This window comes from Polypterus senegalus, chromosome 12, assembly GCF_016835505.1.
Source record: "Polypterus senegalus isolate Bchr_013 chromosome 12, ASM1683550v1, whole genome shotgun sequence".
In the NCBI taxonomy this organism is placed as follows: domain Eukaryota; kingdom Metazoa; phylum Chordata; class Cladistia; order Polypteriformes; family Polypteridae; genus Polypterus; species Polypterus senegalus.
Window position 1 is genome coordinate 38,859,624 of NC_053165.1, and position 21,546 is coordinate 38,881,169.

Sequence of the window (21,546 nt, forward strand, 5' to 3'; positions counted from 1 at the left end):
TTGAATTACACTTATTCAGGTCTTTTAGCTGTCTCCCATGTGCATGTTTGTGACAACAGCTATTTTCTGTTCTCTCCAGTGATGTTCAGTTAGGTTCAAGTCCAGTGTAGTCCCTAACCTACTCCTGTGTTGTCTTTGCTTTGTGCATAGGGTCAAGGTCCTGTAGGAAGGTGAAAATTGACCCCCGTCTGAGGTCCAAAGTGCTCATGGGCAGGTTTTTTATTAAGGATATCTCTGTACTTTACCTTAACCATTAACTCAGCCATACCTTTACCTTAACTCAACTTGATGCTTTTTTTTGGAATAAGTAGATAGGACTGACAAGCTTTGTTGGGCTGAATGGTCTGTTCTCATCTAGAGTGTTTTAATGTTAACCATGACTAGTGTCCCAGTTCCTGCTAAGAAGCAACTGCACAGGACACTACCACCACCATACTTCAATGTTGGGATAGTATTACAAAGGTGAATTGAGGCCCAGCAGTTCAATCTTGTTTCTCACAATCTGAGAGGCCTTTAGGAGCCCTTTTGCAAACTCCATGTATTTTACTGAGATGTAGTTTCTGACTTAGCACTATGCCGTAAAGTCCACATTGGTGGAATGTTGCAGTGATGGTTGTCCTACTGAAAGTTTCTACTATTTCAACACAGGTTCTCTGGAACTCAGCTAGAGTGACTATGGGGTTTTTGGTCATCTCTCTTACCAAGATGATTCTCACCTGATTGCTTAGTTTTGCTTGTCGTCCAGTGTTAGGAATCCAACATTCAGGTTGTCCCAACCATCTTTTATTTAAGAACTATGGCGCCAACTGTGACACAATCCTGTCTCTAAGCTCTGCAGACAATTCCTTCAACATCATGGCTTAGGTTTTGATCTGTTATATTATATAGACAGGTGTGTGTCTTTCCTAATCATGTATAAACATCAGAATATACGCCAGTTAAGACTAAAAAACACAACTTAGAAATAGCTCAGCTATGATCAAAAGAATGGATTGTACCAGAGCCAAACTTCAAGTGTCACAGCAAAGGGTCTGAATACTATGAATGTGATATTTTATTTTTAATAATAATGTTTAATACATTTTCAAAAAATTTGTAAAATCCTTTTTTCTCTTTATCATTCTGGAGTATTGAGTGTTGCTTGATAAGGAGAAAAAAATTAAACCACCTCAATATAAGACTGCTACATAACAAAATGTGTAAAAAGTCAGATTTTTTTCTGAATGCACTTTACATAGCAAAGTCCTAATTCTAACTTGACTATTTGCCCCAGCTCAGACTGATATTTATCATTTGTTATTTTGTCTCCAATCCAAAGTTTGGATACTTGAAACTATGTTTCTTGTATAGGTGAAACAGGATAACTTAATATGTAATATGATTTTCATATTACATGACTGGGAACTGGTATAGATACCGGTAAACAATGACTGCAGTCATATAAAGATAATTACAAAATTGCATCACCAGAATAGCAATAAAATTAAGTCCAATTATATAATCATACAAAACCTACATAAGACAAATTTGATCAAGGATTTAGAAAATGTATATCAATCACCAGAACACTGTAGGTACCTTTAAAAATAGTTAATTACAGTTCCCTTTCCAAGCAAGAACTCCTTCAAACACTTCACAATGACATGTTGCTTTTCTGACGTAGACATCTTGTTTATAAAAGCCATTGTTGTGCAATGTTACAAGGATTTGTGGCAGTTCCAATGGTGTATCTCATATGCACACACAGTCAATCACTGTGTATTGAATGAGATGGGTGGGTAAGTGGTGCTCACCACCTTATTTTCTCCATCTTCCGATATGTTCTTCTTCTGTTCTTGTTTATTCTTTCTTCTCCCTGTCAATTTATTTAATTTACTCAAACCATTTTCCTTCTAGCTGCAAGCATCTGATTAAAAATAATAGTTATGAATGACCTATCAGAACTACTCTGGGATTTTACTACACTCACAAACAGCATTGTAGTGCCAGCTACGCTTCATTAACCTCCAGGAGGAAAGAAACTGTTGTTAATACGGTTGACGCAAGAAATAGTTATCAGTTCATTAAGAAACCAGTTAACGAATGAATGTGATAACATGCAAGTATGAAATTACATTTTTTACCTTTCATCATGCCGTACCACTCTTTACATTTACATGCAATGTGTCACTTCACAATTCTACATTTTTGCCATATAGCAGAAGATGACAAAGACTTTAAATTTTTCATTACATAATACCAACTACTATAATTTCAGGAGTTCAACAGTGAGGAAAAAATTAATTCCAGATAAACTCAGACATCAGACAAATTGCACAAAGCGGCGAGGGAGGATTCAGCTATATGAAATCAATTGCCTCCCCATACTCCTAAATTTCCCTCAAACAGGTCTCAGTACTAATGTTCATCAAACTGCAAATACCTCATATATTTGGACTTGGCCTATTAAGAGATTAAACCATATATCAGCTTTCATTCAACAGCATAAAAAGCCTTGTGTGACCATTTTTAGGCTGTTTCATTTGTGGCAAGTCATAACCTTGACATAATTATAAAGTGCTATAGCCTTGTGCAATTTTAAATAGTTTAATTTTAACTATTTTAAATCTGCAGATAACTGTTAAAATCAGTTTTTTGTTCTGACATTGGTAAGATATGGAAATTGAACCACAAATCCAGTAATTCAAGCATATGTCAGCTATTATCATCTTGATAGTGTCTTATCAAAGCAATAAGCGCTGACACTACATCCTTGCTTGTAGGGAAAACACCTTCCATAATGATTTACTGTCTTGTTTAGGTCAAGTCAAGTCAAGTTGGGGAGCAAGCACTGGTACAGTGCGTTGCCGTACCCACTACATGGCGAAACAACACGGGATCCCAGTTTGCAACCCCCCAGGCAGACACACAGTCTAGTTCCACCCTCCAGAAATGACCCTCTATCTGCTGCAGCCAGGTGTTACGTGGGCAACCCATTGGCCTGGTCCAGCCACTCGGGTCCCCAAAAATGAGGATCTTACGAGCCGCATCACCCTCGGGGAAACGCACCACATGGCCGCACGGACGCTCCTTTACAATGCAGGTAATGTGCCTCATTTGGGACTCCATGAGCAACCGCTCATTCGGCACAAAGTTTTTGTTTAGGGATTGACATATAAACTTCTGTCATACAAAAGCGTATATTAAGCAAAAAAGGTATAGTACATAAATACATTGTAATTTATGTTACAGCTATTAGCACAGCCAAACTGTAATAAAAAGTCAAAAGGTGAAAAAAATCTAATTAATACCTTGAATAACTTTGTACGCTATCTACAATTTTATTTGCATATGAATGAAGAGAGATGTTCACTAATATATGGAGATTAGCATCAGTCTGTTCAGTTCATTTTTAAAAAATGTGAAATAGTCATATAAATCTGCTTTACAATATGTATTTAGACAAATATTTTTAAAAGGTTATGCTTATATACACACTACAATACAGTGTGGAGTTGGCTTAGTTTCCATGTCCGTGCAATTTTTTTATCCAGATGGTTTCCCTCACACATCATACAGACTGTGTTAGGTTAACCAAACCATTTTGGTGCATGCATGAATGGCCCCTGACCAGGGAAATTGTTCCAGCAACTGCTCCCAATGGAGTATCCTCTTATACCCTTAGATACAATATATTAAGCAGGATTAACAAATAAAAGTACATTTGTTCTACACCATGTCATTTGTAAGCTCTAATAAAAAAATAAATTACCGTTTTTCAAGGCACACATTAATTTACTAATATTCCTCTTTAATACTCAAAATGGAAACAAAAAAATATCAATGTTATAGTCAGCATTATATAGAATACAGTAGCTATTCAGCTTGGAGGGAACATGAATAGCAAAGGATTTACCTAATCAGTTATGTATTATTAGTGTTGCATACCAATATTTTCAGTCATTTGCATTAATACATTGGGCATTCAATGCTGAAGACAATCTACACATTGTTGCTATTTTTATTTTTTTTTCTTCCAGTGTTCCTTCTGTGTTCAGTTCCTAGGCAGCACTAAATTGACATGGTGCAGGTTTGTCCATGATAATACCCAATGAAGGACTACAATTGCACACTTACACAACATGCTCTAGAAATAGGCTTTAATTCCCTCATTACTCAGTATACCAAAATAAAAAAATGGTTAGGGTAACAGTTGAAGATTGTCTGCCATGTATTCATTGCTACCAATCACTAATGAGCAATAAGTCCAAGTTCAAAACATTTGTCTGTGTGTACAACAATGAAGTACATGCATTATTAGTATGTGCAAAAAGGCTACCAATGTTTCAAGTGACAAATTAGACAATGTAGAGACTGGTTTTCAAATGAAAATATATGAAAACATAACTAGACATTTCTTCTCAATAATACAAAAATAATAATCAAAACTGGTTCATTTGTAAGGAAATGTGCTACAAAGATTTAAAATAAATTATTCAGGATGTCTTAAAATGTAGCTAAAATGGCTCATAGATCATCACTGATGCAGGCTTGCCAAGAGTGTTGTTTCCTAAGTATTTGCTTTTGAGCAGTTTGGTTTTAAAATGCTCATCAAGGCCAAACAGTCTGCTATACTTTGATTTGAAAGGCCTGGCTATAAGCAACCAGTGCCGACTCACTTGTTTACTTCTGTTGAGGAAATCTCTATAAGCTGGAAAACTGAGGGCCACAGTTTGGTAAATTTCTGTAGGAAAGAAATTCTCAGTTTCAGCCTCAATTCAACAACACTACTTCAAGATAAATACTGTAAAATGTGGTTTTCTCCTCAGGTTCATGTTTAGTACTGCAGTCAGACGCATTCCTTGCCAACTGCAATTAGTCCTTCCTTAAAAAGGAAGAAAAGTAAAGATCCCCATCCCCCAGAAATATTACCTAAAATACACACTTCTCATTGAGAAAGGAAAAGAAATATTCTAAATGGAACAAAAAAGGCGTGGGATTGGAAGCAATGAAACAGCACAGGAACACCCGTTATTCATTTGGACAAAGGAAATGTGTAAAACAGCCTGCCTTCCTACATTCCCTGAAGGAGGAAACTGAGTCATTTATAAAAGGGGAAACTCTGCACCCAAGTTACTTTCTGAGGGAGTGCTACTGCACATTTAAACACTGCTTCCTTAACAAATGTTTTAAAAAGGGGTGTTGAATTAAGCATCAAAGGTGTTTTGCTTTCTTAGTAATCCTTTCCACATTTTCTGAAGTTTCTTTAGACTGTAAACTGTGGATTTAATCACACCTAGAAAAGAAAAAAGAAAGGCAAAGAAGCAAGTTTCTACAAAACAGCAGAAATGTGAGCGATAAAAGAGCTGACAGCAGCTTACAAACTGAAAAGCACCCGGAAAGAAAAAATGTATATTAGCAACTTCCTCTCTCAAGATGTTAATACTTCTAAAAAATATATATATTTTTTTTTAACATATTGCACCTCTGACAAAGTGCATTATCACAAGGTAATTACAAAAAAAAAACCCTGGATATCAAGTTTGGCTGCAGTTTGTTTAACACATGCCTGGCAACTAAGACATCCAAACCAAATGTTAAAATATAAACCTGCGAGTACTGTAGAAATGCATCTATTGTAAAAGACACATGATTTTTCTGCAAACAAATTAAACACAAATCAGACTTTGGTTACCTAACAAACTCATGTCTAGTGAGGCAACAATGCTTACCTGCAGTTAAAATGCCTTTGGCACTCTGAATTAGGCTGGATGACCGGACTATAGCAGACACACCTGGAGAGATACAAGTTGTGTTTGTCTGTGCTCTTTCCATTGTTGTACAGTTTACAACTTTTTACATACACACCACTGATAATATTAAATTTGCAAATAATTACAAACTAAACTAGAGCAGCAAGAACAGAGAAAGCATTGACACAACGTTTCTGTCACCAACTCCTATTAGACTGCAAACTCCCATCCTGAATTTGAATTTGTAAGTAGGCTGTATAAGCCTCAGACATACCCATGATATGAATGGGTCTTCCTTGCACAACAATCAATCAGTTGCAACACACCTTATTAGCAAAGCTGCTATGACTACCTGGTCCATTTTGAGATCAGTGACTCTGTTTCAAGGTTTTGCTTAGAGTACTCATGCACATAACTTGTTCTATAAGTACAAGTAGAAAGCAAGACAGTGAGAACCTACTGCTCTAATCTCTGTTGTGGAGCTATCCTGCTATCCTTTACCTTGCTGTACAACCATGCCACAGTCTGGATCCTGGGCTACCTGCAGCAAGATATCTTCCACATCCCTGTTTTTTCCAGGGGGATCCACAAGCTCAGTAATTTTCTGTTGAAGAGTTCGAGGCAAAGCCATCAACTGAGTGAACTGACCTTCTGGGCTTTTATCTACCTATCAAAAGGAAGCAAAAAATAATCACTTTGGTACCATACACAGATGACAATATTATTCTTTAAGTTTGTTGATCCAAAGTTTTTTTTTTGTATTACAATGAAGTGTGTAGATATCCTCCTTCCAAGTCCTTTTGCCGAAGCTTCCCCTATTCGTCCCAGGCAAAGCTTACCTCTAAACGCCCTTGAGCTTGCTTGTACACAACTTGGGGACACTCCTGAAGAATGGACCCATACAACTTCTGGAAATGGGGCATCCCTGCCTTGACAATATTCAGAACTTTGGATTTATCTTCACCTATTAACATTCGGAAATCTCCTTTATAAAGAAAGAAGAATGATTTCACTGCAAGTCAGGAAGTACTTGCTGCTTACCAGCATAACTCAACAGTCCTACAGATCATTCCTCCAAAAACCATACCAGAATATGAGAGTCCTGTGATTTGGACAAACAAGTCCTCTTCAGAGAAGCTTTCTGGAAGCATGAGGAAAGCTGCTGTGACTGCACTCTTCAAATTGGACACTAGTGCAGCCTGAAGTTTTGTGTTCTCATTCTGTATCAATATTTTAACCTAAAGGCCAGAACAGCAGCATTGTGTTATACCTACTGGAAGACATGCCATACACAATCCAGAATATTTCAGCTTCAGTAGCCATAGCTCAGCACCTGTAAAAATTTGACTTACAGGTTTATGTAGCCTCCCAGCAACATACAGTGTCTTCCAGTGCAAAAGGTCTTCAATCAAGGCAGCAGTGCTAATAACACCATATTTGATCATCTGTAATGCAAAAAAGATAGGTGTAATTAAATCATTATTATAGTACAACTCTCCTATAATGCATGTTGACTGACAAGATACCAGGAGGTCCTGCTAAATGAAAACCACTCTCAGACATCTTTAAAAGGGCTGTAAAACTTAAGTATTCTTCCACTTAAAGAGAAGCTTTTTGAACTTTACCTGAACTCCTTGCACAACTGGCCTCATCTCCCATTTCTGTATATTACTGTCTGGGAGAAACGTGTTACTTTTTCCCTTTCTGCATAAGTGAAAATTCAACTCAAGGTTTTATCTATGTTCACACAAAAAGCTTTTCTCTCTGAAAGTGTGCTATTCTATAAAAGCTATCTGTTTAAAACAGTGAACAGAATAAAGCATGGTCCATACCTATAAGAAAGATGTGTTCTTTTGAAATGGGTATATGTGTGTCTGGGAAATTAATTACCTGGACAAAAATGACTTGTGAACAATACTGCATCCAAAGATCAAGGAATGATAACAAGATATACTATTAAGTCAGGATTTCATATAGCCTTGCATAGCTAAAACAAACATCAGCTGCCTTGGTAATCTTCCTAAAAAGTGTTTGACAATTCTAATATTATACTGTATAAATCATAAACATTTGCCCTTGGAAATAATACTGAGGAGTTTTGAAAAATGAAGGCTCTATCTGAGACTTGGCATCGTATGGTTATGAGTCACTAAAATTCATTTATCCATTATCTCACCAACTTCATCCAGTTGAAGGTCAATAGGCATTATCAGGACACACTGACACTCAAGCACACACCAACAATCATATGTAACATTTTTGATAGTTAGGAGGTATTCAATGGATAAGCAGTGTGATTTATACCACTTGGACAAGAGCCCCCATATGGTGCAGTGTATTATTCATGGACACAGAACAGACAACTTGCCTCTTTGTAAGCCTCCAATACACATAATCCTTATTTGCTGTTTCCAACAGTTTGTGAAAGTGTGCCATACATATCCATATTTAAAATGATATCCACAAATACAAAGATATTCATCATAACTAGTTAATTTTTGAAGAGGGTCAGCATTTTAACAGATTTGTTAATTTGATACTTTGTCACAAACAAACTGACAAAACACCATAAAGATCTACAATATGTACACTTCATATTAAATACGGGAGTAGACATCTGCGTTTCTTGCTTATGTGTAACTAATTTTCCTTCCTTCGTTTAGTAAAATTGCAATGGAAAAGTATAGAAATGAGGTTGATACCAAGAGGTAAGTGGAATTCATAGACCAGTAAACAAGATTTAACATTTTACAGAAAAAGCAACTTTCATGTTTTCACACCATAATACTCCTTAAAAATACAATTAAAACTTTGTAAATGGAAAACTTTTTTAAGTGTCTAAAGTTCCTGCAAAGACTAGTGAAATTATTACTTGAAAAATCCTAAATTAAATGCTCTGGAATGCAGCCAGAGAAGACAGAATGTAGTCAACATTGTGTAGTTAGTTTTATTTTAATAATATCAAGTTTGTACAATGTGAACTTTCCTTCTAATAACAGTAGATGGCACCACAGTACTAGAGATGTGCAAACTCACCTAACACTCCTGTAATAATGCAAATAACCCATGGGATTTACCATTATACTTGTGTAATTTTATTATGTTTCCTTTATATGTCAATATAAGCATGTAGAAATTCTCCCGTACAATACCTTTTACTCTATAGCATGACAAATACAGTGTCTCATCACATGTTCTTTAATGTAACATTTGAGTAGTCTTTATAGGCTTCCTAGACATTGGACTTGGAGCCAATTTTTGCAACTGGATTATGTACCTTCCACTGGCCAATCCCAGGATATGTAGATTACCAATATCACAACAAAGGCACCCTGCTCTACTCCTTGTTCTTCTAAAATGGTATGGTCAAACACAGCTATAGCTCCATCATTAAATTTGCTGATGATACCACCATCATAGGCTTAATCAACATCAAGGAGATGGTTTATAGAGACGAGAGTACGCCTTTTGAGACAGTGGTGCCTACTCATATACAGTATAACATCTAGGCACAGTACCTGGTCAATTCAGTACCACAAAGTACTATTACAAAGAGTGGGAAAGGTAGCACAGAATATTTCTGATACATACTGTAGCTGCATTCTGTTTGAAATATATATATATAACACGTTTCCATAAAAAGGCAAACTATTATTATTATTAAATACCTCAGTCATCTTGCACAGTCACTTTTCTCTCTTGTACTGCATATACATACTTCAGATTTCAACATATCTATCTGCATACACACAAAAAACAAATGTGTATATGTGTATATACACATTCATATATATAAAATATATAAATATATACACTTGCTATTCTATGCATGTTGTTTTATTCTCACTCTTTTTTGTTGTCTGCATTGCATTACTGTCACTAGCCTTTAGTGGATTTTCAAGCAAGTATTTAATTGTACTGTGTACATATGACAATAATCCAGGAAATTAATGCAAGAAGAAACTGGGTTACAAGGATTTAACTCACACATAAGAATACAGAACATGCAAGTTCACATAGATAGCACCAGGCTAGGAATTTAACCTTTTTCTTGAGGCTGTTAAGCAAAATTGCTAATTGTTAACTCACAATGTTAATCATGGTGAATTTTACCTGTATATTTTATGTACTTATTATTTGTTATTGTGCATATTCAAAAATGAGAACTCGGTAATGGGTGACCTACTTTTAATTTTAAAGCTGCATTAACTATAAAGTAAGTGGGAGCAAGCTGCTGATAGGTTTACTATGATGCACCAGTGCACCTTTTCTTTAATGAATTGTATATACTGTATTGCTGTAAAATTACCAGTGCATAATTTATTTTTGCATAACAGCCCCCCTCCCCCCCCACAGATGACAATTACAAAACATTAAATTTCTCAGAAAGGATCCAGAATCCAGTTCAATGCTAAATCTCACCCTTCCATCATATGGTACCAGCGTATTGTAGTAGACTTCTGCTCCATGGCTGTTCTGAATCCTACTGATTAGACTTGGACCCATGAACCGTACGAATGAATAATGCTGCCGATTTTGCTTCAGGTTCAATGTGTGCCAAGTGTGGGGGTCATCCACAGCCAACACGAAATCCAGCATGTTATTCTTAACCAGTAGGGATATAAAAAAATCAATCAATCAATCAATCAACATTTATTTATATAGCACATATTCATACAAAAAAATGTAGCTCAAAGTGCTTTACAAAATGAATAGAGAAATAGAAGACACAATAAAAGATAAACATAAGTCAACATTAATTAACATAGAATAAGAGTAAGGTCCGATGGCCAGGGTGGACAGAAAAACAAAAAAATCCAAAGGCTGGAGAAAAAAATAAAATCTGTAGTGGTTCCAGACCAAGAGACCGCCCAGTCCCCTCTGGGCAATCATGGGAAAATCATGATTGGTCTCAAGCAGATGATGGGAAAATTAAAGCCCAGACTATACCGACTCAGAATACATTTTAAAACGTGCTTTCCTTTAAAGAAACTCCGCTTTTTCTTTTCATTTTACAAAAGTTGTCCTATAGTCCAACATACACTCCCTCCCATCCTTCCTTTCGATACAAAAGTAGTCTCTCTGATATTAACTTTCGACACACCCCCATCTTAGCTCCACCCCCACATCCTGAACAACACACGAAAATTTCAGTGACTTATACCACCAACGATTACAGCTCAGTTATTCTCTTTCACACATTAACTCCTTACCCCCATCTGTCCCTGTGTGGTTCCAGACTGCCGGAACACGGCCGAGCCATAAGTGAAGGCCAGGCTAATATCTTGGGGGAACTGGGACAGGACTCTCCTGTAGAACACACTAGTAGTCGGCAGAGTTGGCAGGTTCATGTTATAGCAGGACGAAAGTCTCCTCAAGCCTGGGTAGCGAGAGCTGGATACGGAAGAAGCGTACACAGCCGCTCTAGCAACACAATTCGTAGTAGTAAATATCCAAAGAGCGCCCTCTGTCGGCGCGAAAGCTCAAGAATTCAAGAATTAAAGCCTGCTTTAGCGGACATTGCCATGCTTAACCGTAATTGACGGAGAAGAAGAGAGGTGCCATTGAAAAGCTCGGGTGCATGTCTATTGGTCATAGATATTAACCAACCAATTTTACGGAGCCGGTGGTCACTGAAAGAGACCAATCGGCTTGTAACACAATGTGTTGGTGTGATCACTGAATTGATAAAAATCGATTAACGTTATACAGTATAATGTTATAGATAAAGAAAAACATTTAGAATACTTTTAATGCGTAGCTGTTTAAAGTACACAGTGAAAACTCATTAAGATCTGTTGAATGACTAGAATTTTAATTCTATCAATACTTTGTGCCATGTATTTTATCTTAAATAGCACGTTATTATAAGCTTTATTTGCTAAAAAAAACAAATATTTAAGGCATATTTTAATAAATCTCACTAATATATTTCATTGCACTTTAAAATTAAAAATGTGTATTTTATTCATTGTTACCTTGTGGCTTCGATGGCGTGCACATTTCCTTTATTATCAAAAGAGCGTTCATTGAACAAGCTCATTTTTCTAAGAACGGCGAACTTAACATAACGTAGTTGCAAGTGAAGAACTTGAACCTGCGCTAGTCCAGTTTTATGTGACATTCTGGATCTGGTTTAGGTCCACATTAAATGTTTTGCCTTACCCTGTAACGTAGGGGTGGAGGCGAATCCAAATACGGTATTCAGATAAGCGCAAATAGTGGACTTTTACGGATATGTACCTCAAATTTTTTGCTATTTATTTGTATTCGGAAAAAATAACGTAAAATCAAACAGACACTGCCTGTGTCTGCCTGCTTGTGCTTAAGCTGCACCCCCGCTGCCACGAGCATGCAGCGAAGCTCGGCTTTCGCTTTTAAGAAAACGTATTTCGCGAGGTTACTTTATACATTTTTCGCCTTTGGACATGCAAGATGTGACTCGAATTTTGCAGCGTGATCCATTAGTCCACCTACACTCTGGATCCACAGTCACAATTTGTGTCACGTTGGAAACAGAGCGGTAATTTACATGTATCCTTGCATCTATTCAATTTGTAGCTGGGTATAACTCAATATTAAGTGTATTTAAATAATAAAATCTTCCAAATTATTGCATTTTATTCAAGAACACTGTAATAGCCTAATATAAGGAAGGCAAAATTGAAAAATTTATCCTCACTCCTTAAAAAATATAAAATGAACTGATCATGAACTAGTTCACAATTGAAATGGTGAACTATGAACAAAGAATTTATTCATTTTAATCTGTGTGAACCGAGCTAGTTCTTGTGAGGTGTGAACTTGCACAACACTGAAACTGACTGACAGTAATATGAGTGAGAGTACATTACTGTAGTGTATACTAGTGTCCTGACCAGTGGATGGGTGGATAAAAACATGCATACTTTATCTACATTACTATGCTGCAAAATACAGCAGACCTTATTTGCCTATGATTCTTAAAAAAAGCATTAAGCAAGTGAAGAAAATCAACAAGTAATTCTGGGAACATTTGTAAATTACTAGGTAAGTGAATGGTTTTTAATCTATAAAATGCAATACAGGTGAAATTTTAAGAGATATTACACAATAAAAGTGTACCTTTTTTCTTTATTATAGATTATAGGTACTCTGTGATGCCATAAAGAAATTTCTTTTAAGATACCAACATTTACTTTTTCCATTGCATTCTCAAATCCATTTAGTTCAATTCACAGGGCCCACACACCAAAACGAAAACATGTCAGCGTTTATATTTAAAAAACAACCAGTAGCTTAGACTGCACTTGATTGTACTTGACTGGAATAATTTATTATAATAATTTCAAAATATCTGACAAGTATATCTTGTACTCTTCTGTAGCACCTCGAGGATATCCACAAGAACACAGGGAGAACATGTAAATGCCACATGGCAGCTGCTACAAGGCAGCAATGTTACCACCACACTGCTGTGCTGCCTTTTGGTATGAGTAGGACATTTCAAATAAGTATTCTTTTTATAGACATTTTGCTGTGCATCTGCTTTGAGTGCTAAATATTTAAAATATTTCCAGAATTGACTATTAAGCAGGTATTTGTTGTCAAACCTACCTTGAGCTGTTCTTTTGGCTTATGCAGCAAAGCATGAATATAAAACAAAATTATCATTATAAATGCATATGTCATAACAGCAGTTATATTTCCAAATACTAATTTTTTTAAATTACAGCATACTTCCATTTTGATCTCTTATGTCCAAGTGCAACATGTCAACCACATGTATTCTTTGTGACAAATAAGAAACAGTGGTACAAATTATTTTAAAGTTAGCACATTGACAAAAGTGATTTCAAAACTAGAGCATTGTAACAATGTTTTGGTCTAGGACTTGACTACATGTGAGGGTTTTCAGCATCTGCTAAAATATCCGTGGATGGCAATACAAGCAGCAGCATATCTTAGTTTGGTACAGGTGCTAGTACGCAGATGTCATGGGTTGGTGTCAAACAGGAACTGGATGTCCTATACACATACTGCTAAGTATCGTGTATTTTATCCTTTAGGGAAGCAATGGTCATTACAGAATACATAGTTAATGCTGATTGGCATCCCAGCATTAATGTTTAGTCAGTCAAGGAATGAGGCTGCTATCAGTTGCCATTCTCAGGAAAAGATATCCATGTGTAGTTGGGCATTTATCCTGTTAAAAAATAACAAAAACTAGGATTACCGTGAAACTTCCCCTAACAAACAACAGAATGTCATCCCATACCTTACCACCTGCCTTACTAGCAATGTGCCATTTGAGAATGTCCATATTACAGAGTCTCCAAATCCTGTAAAATACAGAATCTTTTTTATTTATGAATATTATTCAAAAAGAAAAATATGTCACATTAATACATTAACTTTTAATAATATATTTTACTGTATTTACCTCACAAATCCCTTTCTTGTTGGTTTACCTATGCACCTTTTTGATGAAGGTTGCAGATTTGTTTTGATGGGCTTGTTGTAAGCTTTATTTTTGTTTACTTTTCTTATTAAACTGTCAGTGTTTACTTGTGACAATTCAAGCAATGAGCTTTTAAAATTACACACTAAGTTCTCATTTGTAACGCTGCCTTTAAAATAATAATACATGGCATGTCCTCCAAATGCTCAAATGTTGCTAATCTACTGTAAATTCCAGTTTTTCAAGTGATGAGATACAAAATCAGACAATGAATCAGCACTATAAGAAAAGACCTAGGTCAATCTTATATTATATTTTACAAGAAAATATATTTGTCTAGAAGCATGTCAAAGCTGTCTGCTGTATTATATTGATGCAAGTAGTCGGCTGAAGGATTGGGGATGTCATCGGCTTTATTTGGGGAACAATTTTGGCTTTTCCCAAATTGATATTCTGCACTTCAGCAGGAAAATTGATAATGCTAACATATTAAAAACTGCCATATTATTATATTAGATTATCCTGAACATATAGTGCCTATAAAATTACTTCACCCATTGGAAGTTTTCATATTTTATTATTATACAACATTGCATTGATTTATTTTGGCTTTTTGACACTAAAACAGACAAAAATATTTAACATCAAAGTGAAAAAGATTTCTGTGAAGTGGCAAAGTGGTTTTTGTGATCATTTGGCCAGTGAGGAAGGAGTTTATAGTATCATGAAGTTTGTGAGACTTACCAGGAACATTTATTGGGTTCATCTACTCCTGCTCTTGAAGAATAACACACACTCAGAATCACACATATACACTTATCAGTCATAACCAGATAAAGTCTCGAGTGGTGCCAATTGCCAGTCACTCTGCAAAGTTCCACATAAGACACAGCTGCACACACATACATATAGAGATCTTATCCAGACAAAGTCTCAAGCGGTGCCAATTGCTAGTCACTCCTCAATATTCCACACAGGATTCTCTACATAGGGATTTACTATCATCAGTACTAACAAACATGTAGATGCCCTTGCGACACACATCAAAGCACAAATCTTTTGACCAAACTAAGTCTTGCTTTTATTCTTCTTGTTTTGTTGCTCTTATTATTGAAGAGCAACTTCAATAGCCTTGTTAAATCCTGTGGATAAGAAAGCAACAATCTGACCAACACTAGGTGCCCTCTTATTATTTCAATCAATCTAGATAAAAGACAAAATATAGAAAACATAAAGGCAACATGGTATATATTAATGTATATGTATAGCAATCTATACTAATAAAAGGCAAAGCCCTCACTGACTCACTCACTCACTCACTGACTCATCACTAATTCTCCAAGTTCCCGTGTAGGTAGAAGGCTGAAATTTGGCAGGCTCATTCCTTACAGCTTCGTTACAAAAGTTGGGCAGGTTTCATTCTACGCGTAATGGTCATAACTGGAAGCTATTTTTCTCCATTTATTGTAATGGAGTTGAGCTCGAACGCTGTGGGGGCGGAGTTTCGTGTGACATCATCACGCCTCCCACATAATCACGTGAACTGACTGTCAACGCAGTGCGTAGAAAACCAGGAAGACCTCCAAAAAGCGCTGAAGAAAACATGCATTATATAATTGAGAAGGCAGCGAAACAATAAAAAGCGAGCGAGTGACATATACAACCATATTCATGAGTGCTGCTACTTCAGAAACAAAGCAAGGTGTAAACCTAAAGTTTAAATTAAGTTCATAGACAGGCTGCCGCTGGCGTTTGTCATGCCCATGGGTAATGCGGGATACAAGTTTAATGAGAGGACGCAGGATATAAAAGAGAGTTTTGATCACTTTGTAGCTAAGTTAAAATTGCACGTGAAGGGCTGTGCTTATGCAAATTCCGAGAGACTGTGTTTGTGGGGGATTGACACTTAAGGCGGGTGGGGGAGTCACGTCATCATCTCCCCTCCCATTCACCTCATTTCGCTCTGAGCTGAGCTCCGCAGCTAACGCAAATGCAGTGTTATGGAAGTGACTTTGTGACTCTGCCACCAAATACTCACAGAAAAATCCAAAAGTTAAAACACACGCTGTCTCTACAGTTTCTCCACACTGAATCCTCCAGGCACTACTTACAAAAGGTTACATTGACAATCGTGTTACGTTATTTTTAAAATCTTTCCTTTTCTTAGCACAAGCACAGCTGAGAAGCTTCGATGCATATGCTCCATAGCGCATTAAAAAATCACTCATTTAATCACACTTTGCAATACAAGCAAAGGGGAACTTCTGTCAATGCATGATTTCATGGTACACCGATTACATTGATCAGCGCCTTCTGATTCATTTTACCCTCGCACACCCTTGGTTTGAGAAGAAGTATGAAAAAATATGAGGTTAACACAGAAAAACAGATCACCAATTGAAGCTTTATGAATAATCGATTCGCCATCAATAATTGTTTTGGTAAAGCCATACTCAGTGTATTCATTAGATGAACGGTAAAAAAGTAAGAGCGAGGGGAGGGTGACTTATTGAGGCACGCAGGCAAAACCACAATAGCACGCGGCTCGATGTAGTCGCGCCAACTCGATCTGAATTGTGCGATCACATTCTAAAAAATATATCTTTTCAAGTTCTAATTGGTCCATATGTGTCAAACTCAAGGCCCTCGGGCCACATCCGGCCCAGCGTGTAATTATATCCGGCCTGCGAGATCATTTTATATATTATTGTTATTAATGGCCCGGGGATATGAAGCGCTGGTAACACAATAAACTACAGATCCCATAATGCAGCGCTTCAGCTGCCTTGCCGAACACTTACTGCGTTAATCAAGTCTAGCTTATGATGCTGCAAGTTATTGCGAAGCTAGCCCACACGATGCTGAAGAGAAAAGTTGATTCTGAAAATAGAGCCTTTAAAAACCGATGGGAGGCTGAGTATATGTTTACTGACATTGCCGGTAAACCTGTGTGTCTCATTTGTGGAGCTAATGTGGCTGTAATTACAGAATTTAATCTAAGACGGCACTATGAGACAAAACATCAGGATAACCTGAAAGACCTGAATGCAATGCAGAAGATACAGAAAGCAGAAGAGTTAAAGAAGAATCTGACACTTCAGCAGACGTTTTACCGTGCAAAATCACAAAGTGATTTCAAGTGAAGCTGCTTTTATGGGAGACACAAATGCACCAGTGCAACTTGCCCCACTTTCCCTGTTGCCAAGTAATGTTGAACCAAGTCGGCACAACGGTGTTCCCAAATACGCACTTTGCTGATAAACTGAGCGCACTGCGCACTGAGTTTGCACGGCGCTTTGGTGACTTTGAAGAACAAAAAAAGAATTTTGAGTTGTTTCACAACCCATTTGCCATCGATGTGGAAACTGCACCAGTGCAGATTCAGATGAAGGTGATTGAGCTGCAGAGTAATGGCACACTGAAGGCAAAGTACGATACTGCAAGGCCCACAAAGTTTATTAACTCCATTACCACAGAAATGCTCCAGCTCCGTCTACATGCGGCTCGAACCTTGTGCATGTTTGGTAGCACATATCTGTGTGAGAAGCTCTTCTCAGTGATGAAGACTAACAAAACAGCACACAGGAGTCGCCTCACTGATGAGCACCTGCAGTCCATCCTGAGAATCTCCACAACACAGAACCTCACACCAAACAGAAACGAACTTGTTGCCAAAAAAAGATGCCACGCGTCCTATCTGATAAAATGACATATGAGCAAAGACAACTGAATGATTTGATTTGTTATTGCTGAAAAGAACACATTTTATTTATATTTCCAGGTTTTGTTATGCAGCATGTTCATATTTGAATTTGTATAATTTTGACAGGATATATTTTTATGGAGAGCAAAATCTTTTGGGATATTTAAAATTTAAGTTTATTTTTATATAAAATTACATAAGAGTAAAGAAATTTGAATGTTTGTTCTTTTAACGTTTACTTTATTTCTAACTTGTATAATTTAGACAGGATATATTTTTATGGAGAGCAAAATATTATGTTATTTAAGGTTTGAGTTGATTTATTCCGGAATAATATTCCTGTCTGTTTTTATTCATATTTATGTTCAAAAAAGTTAAGTTTTAAAAGTTTTAAAGTTTTAAAAGTTTAGTTTTAGTGTGTTCAATAAATGTTTATCCTGTTCAGCCCGTGACCTAAAGTGTGTTTTGGATTTTGGCCCCCTGTGCAATTGAGTTTGACACCCCTGATTTAGTCGACACAAATATCTTTGGTTGGAATGTAAGGCAATTTACTCTTTACATTTGTATGGTGAAGAAAAATTTATGCAATGATGCCTACATTTAACTTCCATTCCTACCAAAGATATTTCTGTCGACTAAATAAAAATTCCTTCTATTTAAAATTTAAATAGAACTTGAACAGATATGATAGTTCATAATATCCACGCAGACTTGCACGTAAGAGCAGGAGTCATCCGTTTTAACAAACAGCGTATTGCACTGATACGAAATAGCCTGCCCATTTAATTATTTAGGAATGGATAAATAAATTAAGATTTTGTACAAATAATGTTTTTCATTTTTCTTCCTTGATGGATTCTGCCACCCCCAGCAACAGTTGCTTGCACCCCAAAGAGTGTATATATATATATATATATATATATATATATATATATATATATATATATATATATATATATGTGTGTGTGTGTGTGTGTGTGTGTATATATGTATATATGTAGATATGTATGTATATGTATTGTGAACGCTGGCCCGGACACACACAGACGGACAACATAGTTCCACCCAACACACGTTTATTTTCACAATATTTACAATTAGTGCACTCACAAACCCCAGTGTCCCCAGCACCAATTCCCCCAATGTCCAGGCCACACAGTCCTGTGCCTCTCTTTCTCCTGGCCGCCTCCAGTCCTCACTCCAGCTCCGTCCTCTTCCACCCGACTTCCGCTAATGACTGGAGGGAGGCGGCCCCTTTTATAGGAACCCGGATGGGCTCCAGCTGCTTCCCGGCAATCTCCCGCGGACACACCCCCATGTGGCGGAAGTGCCGGCTGCGCACCCAGAAGCCGTCCGGGTGTCCCCTGTCGTCTTCCACCTGGCATTTCCTGGTGTGGCGGAAGTGCCGGGCTCCCGGGATAATCAGGCACTGGGGCGCCGCCTGGCGGTGGCCACGGGTCCCTACAGGGCTGGGCTTCCAAGCCCTTTACCCGAGGCCCCCAACACAACCAGGACGGACACCCCCTCGTGGTCTGGAGGAGGCACAAGCCAAGTATATATATGTTTATATATGTGTTTGTACAGTATGTATATATATATGTATTTGTGTGTATATATGTGTGTGTATGTATGTATGTGTGTGTATATTTAGATATGTATATATATGTTGTGATAAGAATGAGTCGGAGACATCATAAAGATTTGGGGCAGCCACCCGTATAATTGAATCGGCTGCAAAAGTAGTTGTAAGTAGCACGATGTGCTTAGTTCAGAGTCCAGAACAGAACTGCCTGTACTGAGGCAAGATGGCAGTTTTAAAGGGCTGGAAGGGAAGTAACGTCATCTATGCCGGAACTGGGAGTGGTGTCCTTGTGCCCGGAAGTGACATCATCCTTGGGGCCAGCAGCAGGCGGGATTTCCCGGGAAAGGTCTGCAAGCGACTGAGAGAGAAAGTGAGTACACTCCGCCATCCCCTGGCCTGGCGTAGAATTACTAGTGTTTAGGCCCTTCAGCTGGTTCCCATGCGCACGTGTATGACAAGGCCCTCCCCCCTTAGCACAGACCCACCAGGTCGGGCGGACCTGTCCGAGAGGTCGTGGACTCGAGAGAGGGCATCAGCATTGGCATGGAGAGTACCCCTACGATGAACGAGCGAAAACTTGTATGGTTGGAGGTCAAGAAACCACCTAGTGACCCGCGGATTAGACTCCCTGTGAAGGGCCATCCACTGGAGAGGTGCATGGTCCGTCACTAGAGTGAATTCACGACCCAAGAGGTAGTACCTCAACTGTGTAATCTCCCATTTTATCGCAAGAGCCTCCCGTTCCACTGCCGCATACCTGGTTTCCCGATCCAGCAGTTTCCGGCTCAGGTACATGAAGGGGTGTTCAACACCATCGACGCTTTGGCTCAGCACGGCTCCAAGGCCTGTGTCCGAAGCGTCCGTCTGGAGTATGAAAGGAAGTGAAAAGTTGGGTGCTTTCAACACGGGTGCTGACGTAAGGGCCTGTTTAAGGTCTCAAAATGCAGCAGCAGTCTTGTCAGTCCATACCACGTGGTTTGGAGCCCTTTTCTTTGTTAAGTCTGTCAAGGGTGCTGCTCTCTCAGAGAACCGGGGTACAAACCGGCGGTAGTACCCGGCCAAACCGAGGAAAGCCTGCACTTGCTGCTTGGTAATCGAACGGGGCCAGTTTAATATGGCATTAACTTTGGAACACTGTGGCTTCACGGCACCCCGACCCACTAGGTAGCCCAAATACTTAGCCTCTTTTAACCCAAAGAAACACTTCTTGGGATTAATTCGAAGCCCGGCTTCACCCAGCGTCCGCAATACCGTTTCCACCTGCCGCACGTGGTCCTTCCATGTGCTGGAATAGATGACAACATCATCCAAATAGGCAGCACTAAACGTGTTAGGAGGCTGGAGCACTCTATCCACCAGACACTGGAAGATTGCTGGCGCCCCATGTAACCCGAATGGGAGGACCCGGTACTGCCAGTGCACACTGGGAGTGCTAAACGCGTAGCATAATCCACGAGGACTAATATATATTTGTGTCCTCGAGCTGAGGGCTCCAGAGGTCCTACTATATCGACCCCAATACGCTCAAAGGGAACATCAATCAGGGGGAGGGGAACGAGAGGAGCACGGTCCCTCCTAGGAATTTGCCGTAATTGACATTCTGGACAAGATATGCAAAAACGTCGAACCTCCTCATTAATTCCTGGCCAATAAAATTGGAGCTTAATGCGCTCTAATGTCTTTTCGGTGCCTAAATGGCCTCCCATGAGGTGGGCGCGTGCCATCTCGCAAACCTGCCGCCGATAGGTTCGTGGGATTAGCAACAACTTCCGCACCCCGCCCTCATGCTCTGCTATTCGATATAACAGATCATTGTCTAATACAAAGTGGGGCCCGCGTGGCATGGGCTGATGAGTGCGTTGGCCATTGACAAGCACGACTGCATTTTTTGCAAACTTCAGGGAGTCATCATTCCATTGTTCTCTCCTGAAAGATGCCGGTGTTTGGTTAAATTTAAAGTGCATTTTGAAGAGAGGGTCCGGTCTGACCTCCAGGGGCGGGGAGTCCTCCCGACTCGTCGAGGCCCGGGTTGATGATGTATCTAAGTGCGATGGCCCAGGAGCCTCCCCATCCTCCTCGCAGTCTTCCG

The 21,546-nt window shown here is 38.5% G+C and overlaps 1 protein-coding gene across 2 annotated transcripts; it reads right to left on the reverse strand.

Moving 5' to 3' along the window:
* Positions 1-3,769: 3,769 nt before the first annotated feature.
* tamm41 (TAM41 mitochondrial translocator assembly and maintenance homolog) lies at positions 3,770-11,205 on the reverse strand. 2 transcript variants are annotated; one of them, XM_039771214.1, is made up of 8 exons: positions 10,946-11,205; positions 10,155-10,343; positions 7,085-7,177; positions 6,820-6,970; positions 6,572-6,717; positions 6,234-6,399; positions 5,712-5,774; positions 3,770-5,275 (listed from the first exon to the last, which is right to left on the reverse strand). In XM_039771214.1, exons 1-8 carry the CDS (start codon positions 11,081-11,083, stop codon positions 5,187-5,189), a joined length of 1,035 nt encoding a protein of 344 aa, XP_039627148.1. In that variant the 5' UTR covers positions 11,084-11,205; the 3' UTR covers positions 3,770-5,186. The 2 variants fall into 2 exon arrangements, with proteins under 2 accessions (XP_039627148.1, XP_039627149.1); XM_039771215.1 differs by having other exon boundaries at positions 10,155-10,337; positions 10,946-11,201.
* Between the last annotated feature and the right edge of the window lie 10,341 nt (positions 11,206-21,546).

Coding starts and splice junctions, on each gene's coding strand:
- tamm41 (XM_039771214.1), bottom strand. CDS start 11,083: ATGAACCTGCCAACTCTGCCGACTACTAGTGTGTTCTACAGGAGAGTC. Junction 10,344..10,945: donor CCACACAGGGACAGATGGGG/GTAAGGAGTTAA, acceptor ATATCCCTACTG/GTTAAGAATAACATGCTGGA. Junction 7,178..10,154: donor TGGTACCATATGATGGAAGG/GTGAGATTTAGC, acceptor TTTGCATTACAG/ATGATCAAATATGGTGTTAT.